The following is a 13,976-nucleotide window of genomic DNA, read 5'->3' as shown; positions in this document are numbered from 1 at the left end:
TAAAAATAAATAGAAATTATCAAAATTAATTGCCACAGACCAAGAATTACACTTTTTGGCCATGTGGTTTCAGAGGAAATGAAGTTATTTTGTGATACAAATTGAGTTAAAACATGTACAATAGAAGACCTCCACGGTGTTGCAAGTGTTGTCCCCAGGGTAAGGATTTATTGAAACATAGTAGACAGCCACTCAACCATGTTACATAAGCCCCAGGAAAGTGATTCATTTAAGTATACTGGGGTTTCACTGACCCCCAAAAAGTTGTCGCCATTTTATCGCGACGTGAAAACTTTCAGTTAATCTGACCTTATCTGTAATGACAATCATTTAAAAAAAAACTTACAACTATATTTAATGTCATTGACTATGTTATAACTTAAATAACTATAATTTCCTATATTTACCCAAATTACAAGAAGTAACTTTAACAAGGGCTGTTTATAAAACATGCATGCCCCCAATATGGGCTGTCAGTTGTAGTGGCAGCCATTGTGTGAATACGTTTTTTGGCACTGTGACCTTGACCTTTGACCTAATGTAAGTTATCATCCGGAAACCATTGTACTATTTCGAGTCACTGTGACCTTGACCCTTGACCTAGTGACCTGAAAATCAATAGGGGTCATCTGCCAGTCATGATCAAGGAAGGAGTGAGAGGGGGGTATAATGTGGGGTGCGGTAATTGATAAGATGTTTAAAAAAAAAAATTGGGTGGGGGTGGGGGGTGGGGGTTGTGGGGGGGTGGGGTGTGAGAGGGAGGTATAATGTGGGGTTGGTAATTTATAAGATGTTTAAAAAAAATTGGGGGGTGGGGGTGGGGGGGTAGGGGGGTAGGCGGAGTGAGAGGGGGGTAAAATGTGGTGTGTGGTAATTTATTAGATGTTTTTTTTATTTATTTTAAAAAAATCCCCTAAATCAATTTATTAAAAAGTGTTGGCCTAATCCATATGCTTGAACTTTGAAATGTTATTTCTAGCAAACACAAATTAAAGCTCAGGAACAAATTGCACACATGAATGATGAAATGATTTGGAAATACTTATATAACTAACAAATTAAAATGGATGATGGTAATTGCATACTGGTAATACAATGCAATAATTTATACTGCAATAATTTATACTGATATAAATTATCAAAAATAAGATACATGTACCTGTGATTCAGCTCAACACATTTAGAGCAGCACAGCTGACTGTGGTCCGCGCAGTACGTTGTCAACTTTTCATCCTTGTGTATGGTACATGCTAAAAGATAATTCTCTATCTTCTTAGAAAGTGGCCACTTCATTATTTTATCCTTTCCATAAGGAGATTTTTTATAAAACCACCTACCATGCTGTCTGTGGGAGTTTATACATGTTCTGCAGAAGTATTTAAGACATTTTTTACAGTAAAAATCTGCATCTACTTCTACAGACCGCTCTGTCTCGCAGATTGTACAACAATAATATTTAACCACATCAGAATTTCTAGAAATTCCAGATGTTGCCATTTTGATAATTCACTTTTAACAAACAAGATTTTACAATCTAATATCAATTGAAATATTTATGTCCAAGCCTATGTAAAGACTTAATATCCCAGAAAACACACACACAATTATTATTAAACACAGGCAAGTAATAAGAAATTTCGAACTGAACAGCAACCAAGTTAACTGTCAACTGGCGCTATTATGATAGGAGTAAACAGTGTAACTATGTATAATGTCACCTGACTATTGGGTTACAAATGCGTGTATTGATTACTTTAAACTGCACAAAACAAGCTTTGTGAATAAAAACTTGAAACCAGAGTCTTTAACACACCACATTTTTAATTGTTTTAATAAATAACATGTTATGAACATGTTATTATAAGTTTAATACAGTAGCTAGGTTCTAACATCAACCAATTTTATTACAATATATCAGATCCTTTTCCTTAAACAGTATTTTAAACTGATAGTTTATACTTGGTCATAAAAATGCAATTGCGCTCATTGGCTAGTGTGAATATAGACCAGTTCATTGTTATTGTTTTGATTCTTAATTTTAGCGCATGCGCAATCCACTGGTAGGCAAAAGCATGGGATACAGTAACGCAAAACAAATACAAATACATTTCACTTATATAGCGCAAAAATTATTATAAAAATATTCTATTGCACTTCACAAACACTGCACATTGGTTATCCGTGAAATAGATTGAACAAATTAGTTTTAAGTCTTGATCTAAAACAGCCCTCATTGTCAATGAATTTTAAGTGGCTTGGTCGATTGTTCCACCACTACAACAGCTAAAGATCTATCCGCCATCTTAGTTTGCATCCTGGGAATAACAAGATTACAGTCACTTTGTGATCGAAGTCTATACCGACTGTTTGCTGGGACAAACATTTCTTGCAAGTAACCAGGAGCATAACCATGGACAACATGAAAGACCATAACCAGGACTTTTTACATGATTCTAGCTTTTACTGGTAGCCAGTGGAGTTGTTTCAAGAGTTTAGCACTTGGTTGATCAAATGACGCATTCAGGACCACTCTTGCGGCATGATTTTGAGTCCACTGAAGCTTTTGAATTTGGTAAGCTGGTAGATCGGTGAATAAACCATTGCAAAAGTCAATATGGGAGTGTACAAGACCATGCACTAACATCTCTGCTGACTTCTGTGTCAAATGCCTGCGTATAGCTTTTAAATTACGCAATTGCATTTGGGCAATTTGGCACTTCTTGGTGATGTGAAGGTCAAAGTTAAGAGTGTTGGTCATTGTAACACCAAGATCTCTCACACGGTCTACTAACTTGAACAATGCATCCTCCAACACTCACAATTGATATGGACATTTTAGATAAGTGTTGCCTTGTTCCGTATAAAATGATTTCTGTTTATGATTGGTTCATTTTTAGCTTGAAAGTTGTCATCCAGTTTATAATATCATTGAGACACTTATCAAGTTGTTGTATAACGTATGCTTCATTTTCATGATTTTCAAAACATATGGATAACGACACTTGTTTAGTAAATAAATCGATAAGAAGCTCTGAAAAAACAACACCTAAATAATATTTCAAAAATATAATATTTAGTGTAAAAAGAATTTATTAATACATTTATTTGCATCTTAAAACAACGCGCCATTTGTATCAAAGTAAAGATTTCTTAAGACTGAGTCAGACGAACTATTTGACACAACAAAGAGCTCTATGCATAAGCCGTATTATTTTTTGCATAAAAGCTTTAATAAATTACCATAATAATACATTTAATTATAAAATAATAATTATCAATTGCATGAGTACGCTAGTGTGATAAAAATGAGTGATAGAATGTGTAAGGGGTGCATTGAAAATAGCGTACTTCAAAGCCCTATCATAAGCAAAGTGCATGACGGTATTTACATGTAATTTTAATGGGTTTTGTACAGAGAATGACACTTTTGAGGAATATATAACATACAGCTGAAAAACACAACTTTACATGATGCGAATTGAACTGTGTATTCACGTATATTGAAAACTGGTTACTAGTGAGTATGCGTGACACATATCTAACATTTTAACACACATATATCTATATACATATTTTTTTTATTTTTTTTTAAACATTATTTACACCCGTTGGTGTCAAACATAATTTCTTGTTTTTATGATGTCGTTCATCCATTGCCGTAACATTAAATCATCATACGGAATCATTCCGAATGACGTAGTTTTAATTAACCCACTAAATACGTTAAATGTTTTCTACGTAAATTATATAATTATTGAATACTTTTTTTTTATTAAACGGGCTAATATCTTTACAGTGTAAAATTTCTGATAATCCATATTGGACATGACTTTTAATTTGTACAATATGTAACACATCTAATTTAAGCAACTGTTAAGTATTTTGGCAGTAAATTATTTAACCAAATGACTGCTTAATACTTCCAGAAAGAGAAGGCATGGTGGTATCCTCAACTGTGTTGAATGACCGGACTGTCATCTGCCACCCAGTGTGGTTTATGACACCATATTGTTAGTGAAGTCTGGACAATATCTGATCAAAACGAGATAATCGGTTTATGCAGAACAAAGGGGCAATTAAACACCGGAATACAAAGGCTTACACGATTTTAAGATTGATGCAAACAATGAAATGAAAAATATTGCATTTAATTTAATTAAATGTTTATTTAATGTGTCAACGTGTTAGTTTTCCAAGACAAATACCATTTTGGTTAATTTTTATATGTTGTATAATTGGAATTGATCTATTTATTGCTTGTTTTTAATCTATGTTTCAGTAAAATGGAACAAATGGTTGGCATGTTGAAAAATAAAATCTACATAAAATCGTTTAAATAAAAACGATCACGCTCTATTTCTTCCCATTGATTGTGTCTTTCTTTTGCCTACCAATGTAGTCCGGATGTAAACACGCAGGTGCGCCTGACGTCACCCGTAAACTGATCTATTGCAATATGAAAAAGCAAAAGCGTTAGTGATACAACTTCTGTTGTAAACACATGTATGTATTTAATTGACAACAAATGTGTTGGATGCATTAATAATTAGTTGTGGATGGGTCATTCAGTTAGCTACTGAGGAAGGTGTGACCTTAATATTTTGTTAAACAATCAACATACCTGAAAGTTTTTTACAAATATGTCCAACTGTTTTTTTTTATACTTTAATTACATGTTTATGGTTCCACTGCTTGGGTCATTTAAAATATGGTACAGACAATAACTACCACTTAATAAACATCTTGCAGCAGACAATTACTTACTACAAACATTCATTGTTGTAGTTGGGTTGAATGCAAAATCTCTTAAATTTGTATACATTCTTTTGATGTGAATGCCAACTAAAATTGGCTAAATGGTGAGTGGCAATCGTCAAATTAGATAAAGTCCCAATCTAGGAAACTTTATCTAGGCAGGACGAAGGTCAGTACAGGTCCAGTGTCTGGCCTTAGCACCATTTCAGCTGCTTACTCAGGTTAAACATATGTACATCATCTATACATGCAAGTAAATATCAGTAACAACATTTGGTTGCATAACAGTTATGCAAACTCTAGTACACAATCCATACATGCCATACGTCCCGATCTCGGCGGGACAGTCCCGCTTTTGGGCCCTTTGTCCCGCCGTCCCACTATGAGACGATTTGTCCCGACATTCGTAAAAAAACGATGTAAGGTCTATAGTCTAAGTAATATAATGAGTATTGTTGTCGTAATGTTTTAGATTTTGTACTCTAAAAAGATGAATATTATCCTCGTTGTTTGCTATTGTCTTATTTTATAAAACCGTTATTATGTTTTGTTATGTTATGAGTATTTGTTAGTACTATACTGACTACAGTAAAGGTGGAATGATAAATCGTTTTAGGTGTCCTGCTTTTGGGTCAAATGTCCCGACAATTTGTTATGGAATGTCCCGCTTTGGACCTAAAAAAATATGGCATGTATGCACAATCAACAATACATGATATAAAACATGTATGCCCTTTCACAAGTGAAAATAATAATGCCCCTTCACAAGTGAAAATAATAAAGTTTTATTAATACTAAATGTTGCTGTAACCTTGACCTGTAATTGATCTGTAACTCTCAACATTGCTGGGGTTCATATTTTCTTCAGCCTTACTAATATACTAATTTATATGATCCTACCCTTGAGTGTTTTCTAGAAAGTGTTTTCATGCTTCAACAGTGCTCCAGCTAGCATAAATAGAGGGGCGCTGCACCCCTCTAAAATTTGCCCACTTAAAAAGCGCCCCTCTATTTTTCTGTCAAATGCCCTTTTAATCTCTAAATTCCTCCTTTCAGGCCGTATTAATCGCCAAAAACATCGATATGAATACACAGATAACACCCTTACATGACTGCCTGGGGTGTATTAAGTCAACACATTGTGAACAAACAAGCCCCAAGGGCATGGTTTGTTATCAGATCACCTATTAGCCTTTTGTTGCAGACAATAGTAACATGCTGTGAAAGATTACAGTATCTCGGAGGTCATGCTTGGTTAGGCACAATCACACTGAATGAAATCAAACTCAGCACTATTGATTTTTTAAAACTTCTGAATTCTTTGGCTATAATTTTTTGTTTGCAAAAATAGAGATTTTTAATTCAAAATACCTATTAACACTTGAAAATTAATCATCTTTTTTTAATACGAATATGCCGTCATTTTTAAGTCCCAAATTACGGAATGGAAACATATTTGTGTTTGGATTTTATTTCTGAACTTTAAAACACTGTCTGTCCTCAATCATGATGAATTTAAAATGAATAGGGGCAGACAGTTGTTATTTCAACAAATAAAGAACTTGTTTGGAAGGAGGTTTTATCACTCTGCAAGTAAAATGTAATGTTGATATTGTCATATATTTTCGGGACCTAACAAAACTGTCAACGTTGTTGACATTAGTTGAAATAACTTGTTGTGAAATAAATATATCCTATTATTAACAATAACAATGTTTCATTTTAATCTCCAGACTGGATGGTACTTCATGGTGACATTGTTCATTGTTTAGACTTTAAATTTGTCAATATAGATTTTTGTTTTAATTAATATTATTATTGTGGACAAACATTGGCTCAAAGTTATTTAAAGCAACGAATTTAAGTAGTGACAGTTACAACGTTTTTTTGACCCAGTGAAATCCCTGAATTTATTTCATGTTTTCTTCATTTCATTTTCTTCTAAAAGGCCACTGATGCTGAAACTGGAACCTGAAAGATTAACATGCAGTTCAATGATGATAGGTGTTAAAAAACATCAAAATCCCCCCCCCCCCCCACACACACACACACAAGAAAGAAATACTATATCTACATATCTCTAAAGCGTGAAGTCAGATGCTAGCCCAAGTCGGTTAGGAAATTGGCTCCTAAGTTGTTTTCCTTAGCGCAAATGTAGATAGTTATATATTTATTGTAATTTCATTACACAAAATGAGGAACAGCATCATACATGCCATACGTCCCGGATTGTCCGGGACAGTCCCGGAAATGAAGAACTTGTCCCGCTGTCCCGGAAATCTGTCAAATGTCCCGGAATTTACAAAATCCATATATACATGTACCTTATCTTAGGCTTAACTGCACCTCGAATCTGTGTTTATCTGCAGCGTCTCCATGACAATGCCTACCCGAATAGGCAGACTACGCTACGTGTCAAAATCGATCAATTAACAGGGGTCCTGTTATCATATCGATTGTCTCACGTTCGCCGTCAAACCGAAAAGGCGGCATTGTTTAATGTGGTTGTTAATTGACTTTAATCTACTACGTCATTATTTCCCGCTGCGTAAGGGCAAAGGATAGTTGTTCACACATCTGAAGTCCAACATCGCTGATTAAAAAATTAAAAGCAGTTTATGTTCGCACGTTTAACCGACAAAGAAGTTGAGTAAAAAAGTAAGCATATATAAACGTCATCCTGTCCGGATTTTAAGTTGACGATCTACCGGTACTGTTTTGTTGTATTCGTTTTAATGTGATTGGTTGTATGTATTGTGAATTGATTTTAGTTGACGATCTAACGGTACTGTATTGTTGTGTTTTTTATTATATAAATGTTATAAATGAATAAAGGCGTATCAACAGCTACGCGTTACACACCGGTCTTAATAACAATAACGCAGTGACGTCACCATCTATGTTTAGAACGCTTACACTGAAAACACGTGGCTTGTATCTAGTAACGGAAGTAGTAATGTTTAATTTGACGTTAATAGATCAAGTGTATTTCGGATAGGCTTTCGAACTTTTGCAATTAACGATGCGAAACAAAAAAAAACGTACCAAATAATGCATATGTCTATAAATATCGCTACATTTTATACATGTCCCGGAAAATCGGCAAAAGTCCCGGACAATTTAACTCAATGTCCCGGAATTGGTCTGAAAAATTATGGCATGTATGAACAGCATACAATTGGTGAAGTCATCCAATGCACTAGTGTTTACAATTAATAAGTATATAGTATAACCAAAGTATATACTTAAGTATATGTATAACCAAATGCCCTATTTTGCAAAATTACGCGTGAAATGTGCCTTTTTTGGGGAAGCTCCCCTCTATTTTGAAAAGCTGGCTGGAGCACTGCTCAAGCAACTGTGACCTTCACCTCTTGTCGGTGTATCTAAAACTAAACGGCTTCTCCTTTCCTCTAAAGAACTCAGATAACTTACTTTCAAGATCCTAGAAGAAAGCACTCTCAACATATAATCTGCTGACAAAAACTGGTCTTAGGTTACAAGCAACTGTGACCTTGACCCATCTGACAAGTGACATCAAATTTGATAGGCGTCTCGACTAACCAGCATTTCAATTAAGTTTATCATAGAAAACAGGGTTTTTGAGATATCGTGTATCAACACATTTCATTTTACAAGCCTCTGTTACATTGACATTTGACCTCTTAACCTAACAAGAGCACCGCCTTGCGGGTGCAGACCGCTCATCTATTTTCTTTTTAAAGGTGAAGGAACTCTCATTTTCAATCACAAAGGAGGGAGGGGTGAAGTGAAGAGGGGTGTATAGTGTGGGGTTGTGGACATTTATTACATTATCTTCCAAAAAAGCGAAAAAAAAAATCGGGGGCGGGGGGGGGGGGGTGGGGGGGGGGAGGGCGATGGGGGGGGGATTTTTTGGGTGCGATGGTTGGACGGTATTTCAAACATAACCGTTTAAAAAAAAAAATTGGGAGGGGTGGGGTATAGTGTGAGGGTGTGGTGGTAATTTGTGAGATGATCTTAAAAAAAAATATATAGTGTGAGGGTGTGGTGGTCATTTGTGAGATGATCTTTAAAAAAAAAAATAGGGAGGGGGGAGGGGGAGGTGGGGGGGAGGGGGGGGAGGGCATGGGGGACGGTTTGGGTGGAGTCTATTGTGGTATGTCAGGTAAGAGCACTTTCGTCAAAGTATCAATCAAATCTAATCAAATCTAATCATAAATAAAGAAGTTATGGCAATTTTAGCAAAATTTAATAATTTGACCTTGAGAGTCAAGGTCATTCAAAGGTCAAGGTAAAATTCAACTTGCCAGGTACAGTAACCTCATGATAGCATGAAAGTATTTGAAGTTTGAAAGCAATAGCCTTGATACTTAAGAAGTAAAGTGGATCGAAACACAAAATTTAACCATATATTAAAAGTTACTAAGTCAAAAAAGGGCCATAATTCCGTAACAATGACAACCAGAGTTATGCAACTTGTCCTTTTACTGTACCCTTATGATAGTTTTTGAGTGTTCCAAGTATGAAAGCAATATCTATGATACTTTAGGGGTAAAGTGGACCAAAACATAAATCTTAACCAAATTTTCAATTTTCTAAGTATAAAGGGCCCATAATTCCGTCCAAATGCCAGTCAGAGTTACATAACTTTGCCTGCACGGTCCCCTTAGGATATTTAATAAGTGTTGCAAGTATGAAAGCAATAGCTTTGATACTGTATGAATAAAGTGGACCTAAACACAAAACTTAATCAAATTTTCAATTTTCTAAGGCCAAATAAAAAAATAGTCTTGGTTCAGGGAACATGGCCAGAAAAATGTAGGAGGGTAGGTAAGTTTTTCTTTTTTTTTTTTTTTTTTTTTTTTTTTTACTAGTCGACTGATTTCAGGGTGAAAAAGGGTCAGTTAATGCACCCATGATTGTTTAAACACTGACCAAATGATTAACATTGCACATGTGGTATTTAGTCGTTGTATATTATTCAATATTCCTAGCTCTTTATGCACTTCTTCAGGGCTAGCGCTGGCCCAAAATTTCTTTGAGCCAACCATTTTTTGTTTGTCTGTCTGTAATAGTGTGACCTTCATATTCAAAAGTGAACAAGCCATCTTTATCAGTCTCTGGTGTTTGGGGTGTGACCTTCAGAATTTTTTTCATCATGAGACCTGACCTAGTCTCCGACAGGTGCTCAAGAGTCTGAATAGTGGCTGTCAAAAGGAGGGTAACCTCAGAATAGCACAAGTCTTTCTTCTGGTACATTTTTTTATAAAATGGCAATGGGTTTGAGCGCATCGCACAGGAAGTGAGCAGTGTACATAAATTTGAATGTTGCTATTGGTTTGTACAGGCTAAGGGCGTCACAGTACATTGATTTTGATTCATTATCAAAGCGAAGCCAATTGTTGTCAAGTTTCCATGACTCTTGGAATGCTCTAGTGTTTTGTGTTTTAATTTATTTTTTTATGACTCTTTTTCGTCCAACGACGCTTTAAGGTTAAAGATGCCATGTTAGCGACTGTAGAGACAAAGTGGTTAATTCCATTTTTATAGTAGACTAGATGAATGACTCTTCCTATGTGTTAAAAATACGAAACTTTAATTACAATTAAACCGCGCGTGTTTTTCACATTTTCATTTGATTAAAATACGCTGCTGTCAGTTAGCATAGTGTGCGAGTAAAACAAACAAATTAATTAATTATCATCTTTTCAGTTGATCAGAAATTGACAGAAAGTTGTAACATCATCGACATAGAACTAATTATTTAATTATCACTTTTAAATTCAGACCAATAGACAGTTTGGAAATAATTAAATTATTGTCACGCTTCTTTTCATTTTTAATCTTTAATAATACGACATTTGCGACCGGCCGCTATTTTGTTTGCAGACGACAATTTTAACTGTGTATTCAAAGTGCACAGTGTCTGCGCATGAATTACCGAATATTACTCCATAGCTCCACCCATTTTTACATTTCATTCAACAACGTTATTTCATGTGTAAGCGAGCTCAATGTTGATTGGCCAGCTAGCATGCGCACTTCAATAACATTAAGGTCAAGCAATGTCTCGTATACAGGTGCAGACCGGTTTTTGTTCACTGTTCAAATTGCGAACACTTTCATTGAAACAAAGAGAAAAATATAGAAAACCAATCCAGGTTTAAATGGTGGCTGTTTTCAATGAAATTTTACGAGATTTTAGCATTTTCGCCATCAGATTTTTTTCCTTGGACCAAAAAATCGTTAGGGTCGTGGGCAAAAAATAGGGTCAGTCGGGTTCCCTGAACCAAGACTATTTTTTGTTTGGCCTAAGTATAAAAAGGGCACATAATTCTGTCAAAATGCCAGTCAGAGTTACATTACTTTGCCTGCACAATCCCCTTATGATAGTTAGTAAGTGTTGCAAGTATGAAAGCAATAGCTTGATGCTTAAGGAATAAAATGGACCTAAACACAAAACTTAACCAAAATTTTCAATTTTCTAAGTATAAAATTGGCACATAATTCTGTCAAAATGCATGCCAGAGTTATCTAACTTTGCCTGCCCAGTCCCCTCATGATAGTAAGTAAGTGTAACAAGTTTGAATGCAATAGCATTGATACTCGCTGAGAAAAGTGGACCTAAACGCAAAACTTAACCAAAATTTTCAATTTTCTAAGTATAAAAAGGGCACATAATTCTGTCAAAATGCACGCCAGAGTTATCTCACTTTGCCTGCCCAGTCCCCTCATGATAGTAAGTAAGTGTACAAAGTTTGATGCAATAGCATTGATACTTTCTGAGAAAAGTGGACCTTAACGCAAAACTTAACCGGACGCCGAGGCTAACGCCAACGCCAACGCCGACGCCGACGCCAAGGTGATGACAATAGCTCATAATTTTTTTTCAAAAAATAGATGAGCTAAAAATAAATAGGCATATTTCTTTCAAGCAACCAGCATACCAACAAAAGCTATCTTAGGTCAAATTGTCTACTTAATAATAGATGAAATAGACAGTGTACAGATCAAAAGAAGGACCTTCCAACAAAATGCCAAAAAGACTTCTAAAATTGGGAGCACACTCTTTTTAATTGGGTTGTTTATTTTATTCAATAATAGTTCAGTCATGTTCAGTGTTAAGTTAACCAACAGTGCAGATATCGTGTACTTTAAACAAAATCGCCTGTCAGCAGTGTTCACTTTTCCCGATGGATGACATTTCACGGGTGGCGGACACGTAACTGACCGCGGTGTTCGGTGAACTACCGAAATCGCCGCGAGTGCACAATATCGTTAACGGGAACACAGGGTTGAATTTAAAGCTTTTTTATGAATATGAATTTCAGTAAAAACCAATTCAAGAATTTCTATTGTAAACAAGGGCTGTTTGTAAAACATGCATGCACCCAATATGGGCATTCAGTTGTAGTGGCAGCCATTGTGTAAATATTTTTTTGGCACTGTGACCTTGACCTTTGACCTAGTGACCAGAAAATCAATAGGGGTCATCTTCCAGTCATGATCAATGTACTATTGAAGTTTCATGATCCTAGGCGTAAGCTTTCTTGAGTAATCATCCAGAAACCATTTTACTGTGTGAAGTCACCGTGATCTTGACCTTTGACCTAGTGACTTGAAAGTAAATAGGGGTCATCTGCAAGTCATGATCAATGTACCTATGGAGCTTCATGATTCTAGGCGTAAGCGTTCTTGAGTTATCATCCAGAAACCATTTTTCAAAGTTTAGTCACAGTGACCTTGACCTTTGACCTAGTGACCTGAAAATCTAGAGGGGTAATTGGGAGTCATGATCAATGTACCTGTGATGTTTCATGATCCTAGGCATAAGCGTTCTTGAGTTATCATCCGGAAACCATTTTACTATTTCGGGTCACTGTGACCTTGACCTTTGACCTAGTGACCTCAAAATCAATAGGGGTCATCTGCGAGTCATGATCAATGTACCTTAGAAGTTTTATGATCCTAGGCCCCAGCCACAAATATAGTACATTTAAAATATCAAAGAAGTTCAAATAAAGCCCCCTTCTGGAGTACCATGTACATACAATCAAGTACCAGCTTCATATGTACTTCAAACTTTCAGCTATAATAAAATACTTACAATGTCCAGGTGGAAGTACAATTGAAGTTCCGTCTGAAATATTTAAATTATGCTTCACGTATACTTTGCCCAGGGAAGCATTTTTAAAGAACACTTGAAGCACATCATACCAGTACAACTGAAGTACATTAGAGGTATATAATGATTGAAGTACATTTTAAATACCATTTAGGAAGTACTATTGAAGCGTTACATTAGGTAAAACAGAAGTACATTTAAAGTACAATTAAAGTATGTATTCAATACAAATGAAGTAGCATCAACGTATTATTTGGAAAGTACTTTTTGAAGCTCTCATTAGGTTTAACAGAAGTACATTTTAAGTATCTCTGAAATATCATTGAATAACCAAAAAGTACTATAACTAATTCTCATATATCTAATGCTTTAAGAAAACAAGAGCACAGCATAACAATGTGTTTATACCAAAGTTCATGCTTTAATAAAAATCGCAAGCTTTTCTAACATGCTTGCGGCAAGCTTGCAGCAAGCTTGTGGAGGAAATTTGTGCAAGCTTAAAATTGGAACCTCGCAGCAAGCTTGCGCGAGCTTGCTGATAATTCTTGTTTTGCTGATGATATTTATTTGCAAGCTTGCCACAAGCTTGCGCAAGTTTGGAGATTCCATAGAATAGTACTTTCAAGTTTGTGTACAACCTTCCAATCTGAAAAAAGAAAAGAGTACAAAATTAATGAACACTTTATATTATACAGTTTATATTACATAGTACTAGTATATACTTATCTACATAATTGACACATTAGAACATTTAAACAAGTTAGTGCCCTCTTAGCATTTGCAAATTTACTGTTAATTATGCCATTGAAAGCTGAATCGGACAGTCACAGTGTACCGTTGTCTTTTTTTAATGCATTTAACACAAAATGTTTCACAGTCTGTGTAGCAACACAAGGCAAACATGTTGTTGATATTAAAGTATAATCGGCCTTCCCTGAGAAACATTGGCGCGGGACTTTGCAAGTTCCCTGCCGAAAAGGACATCCAGCAGAGCAATTGTTAACTTTTGTGATTATTGGCTCCAGCATGCCGTTCTCGTGAAAGTTTCCACTGAGTAATGTACACTTCGTGCTCTGGATTAAGGTGAACCTTTTTAACACCAGAGCTCTGCAAA

At 35.6% G+C, this 13,976-nt stretch overlaps 2 protein-coding genes across 5 annotated transcripts in view; one reads left to right on the top strand and one right to left on the bottom strand.

The window, feature by feature from the left end:
• LOC127850681 (uncharacterized) overlaps positions 1–1,703 on the bottom strand; it is a 242,204-nt gene extending 240,501 nt beyond the window's left edge. The window contains exon 1 of one of the 4 annotated variants that reach the window (XM_052383938.1): positions 1,160–1,703. In XM_052383938.1, the coding sequence (XP_052239898.1) occupies positions 1,160–1,497 (338 nt within the window). In that variant the 5' untranslated portion in view covers positions 1,498–1,703. The remainder of the gene's footprint in view (positions 1–1,159) is intronic. The other 3 variants (XM_052383937.1, XM_052383936.1, XM_052383935.1) reach the window with 3 other exon arrangements.
• Positions 1–13,976, top strand: part of LOC127850685 (uncharacterized) — a 251,744-nt gene that overhangs the window by 76,797 nt on the left and 160,971 nt on the right. The window lies entirely within an intron of this gene.

The sequence above is a fragment of the Dreissena polymorpha genome, chromosome 11 (genome assembly GCF_020536995.1).
Source record: "Dreissena polymorpha isolate Duluth1 chromosome 11, UMN_Dpol_1.0, whole genome shotgun sequence".
NCBI lineage: Eukaryota > Metazoa > Mollusca > Bivalvia > Myida > Dreissenidae > Dreissena > Dreissena polymorpha.
The sequence above is the reverse complement of the archived record's forward strand: the minus strand, read 5'-3'. Positions and strand labels throughout refer to the sequence as shown.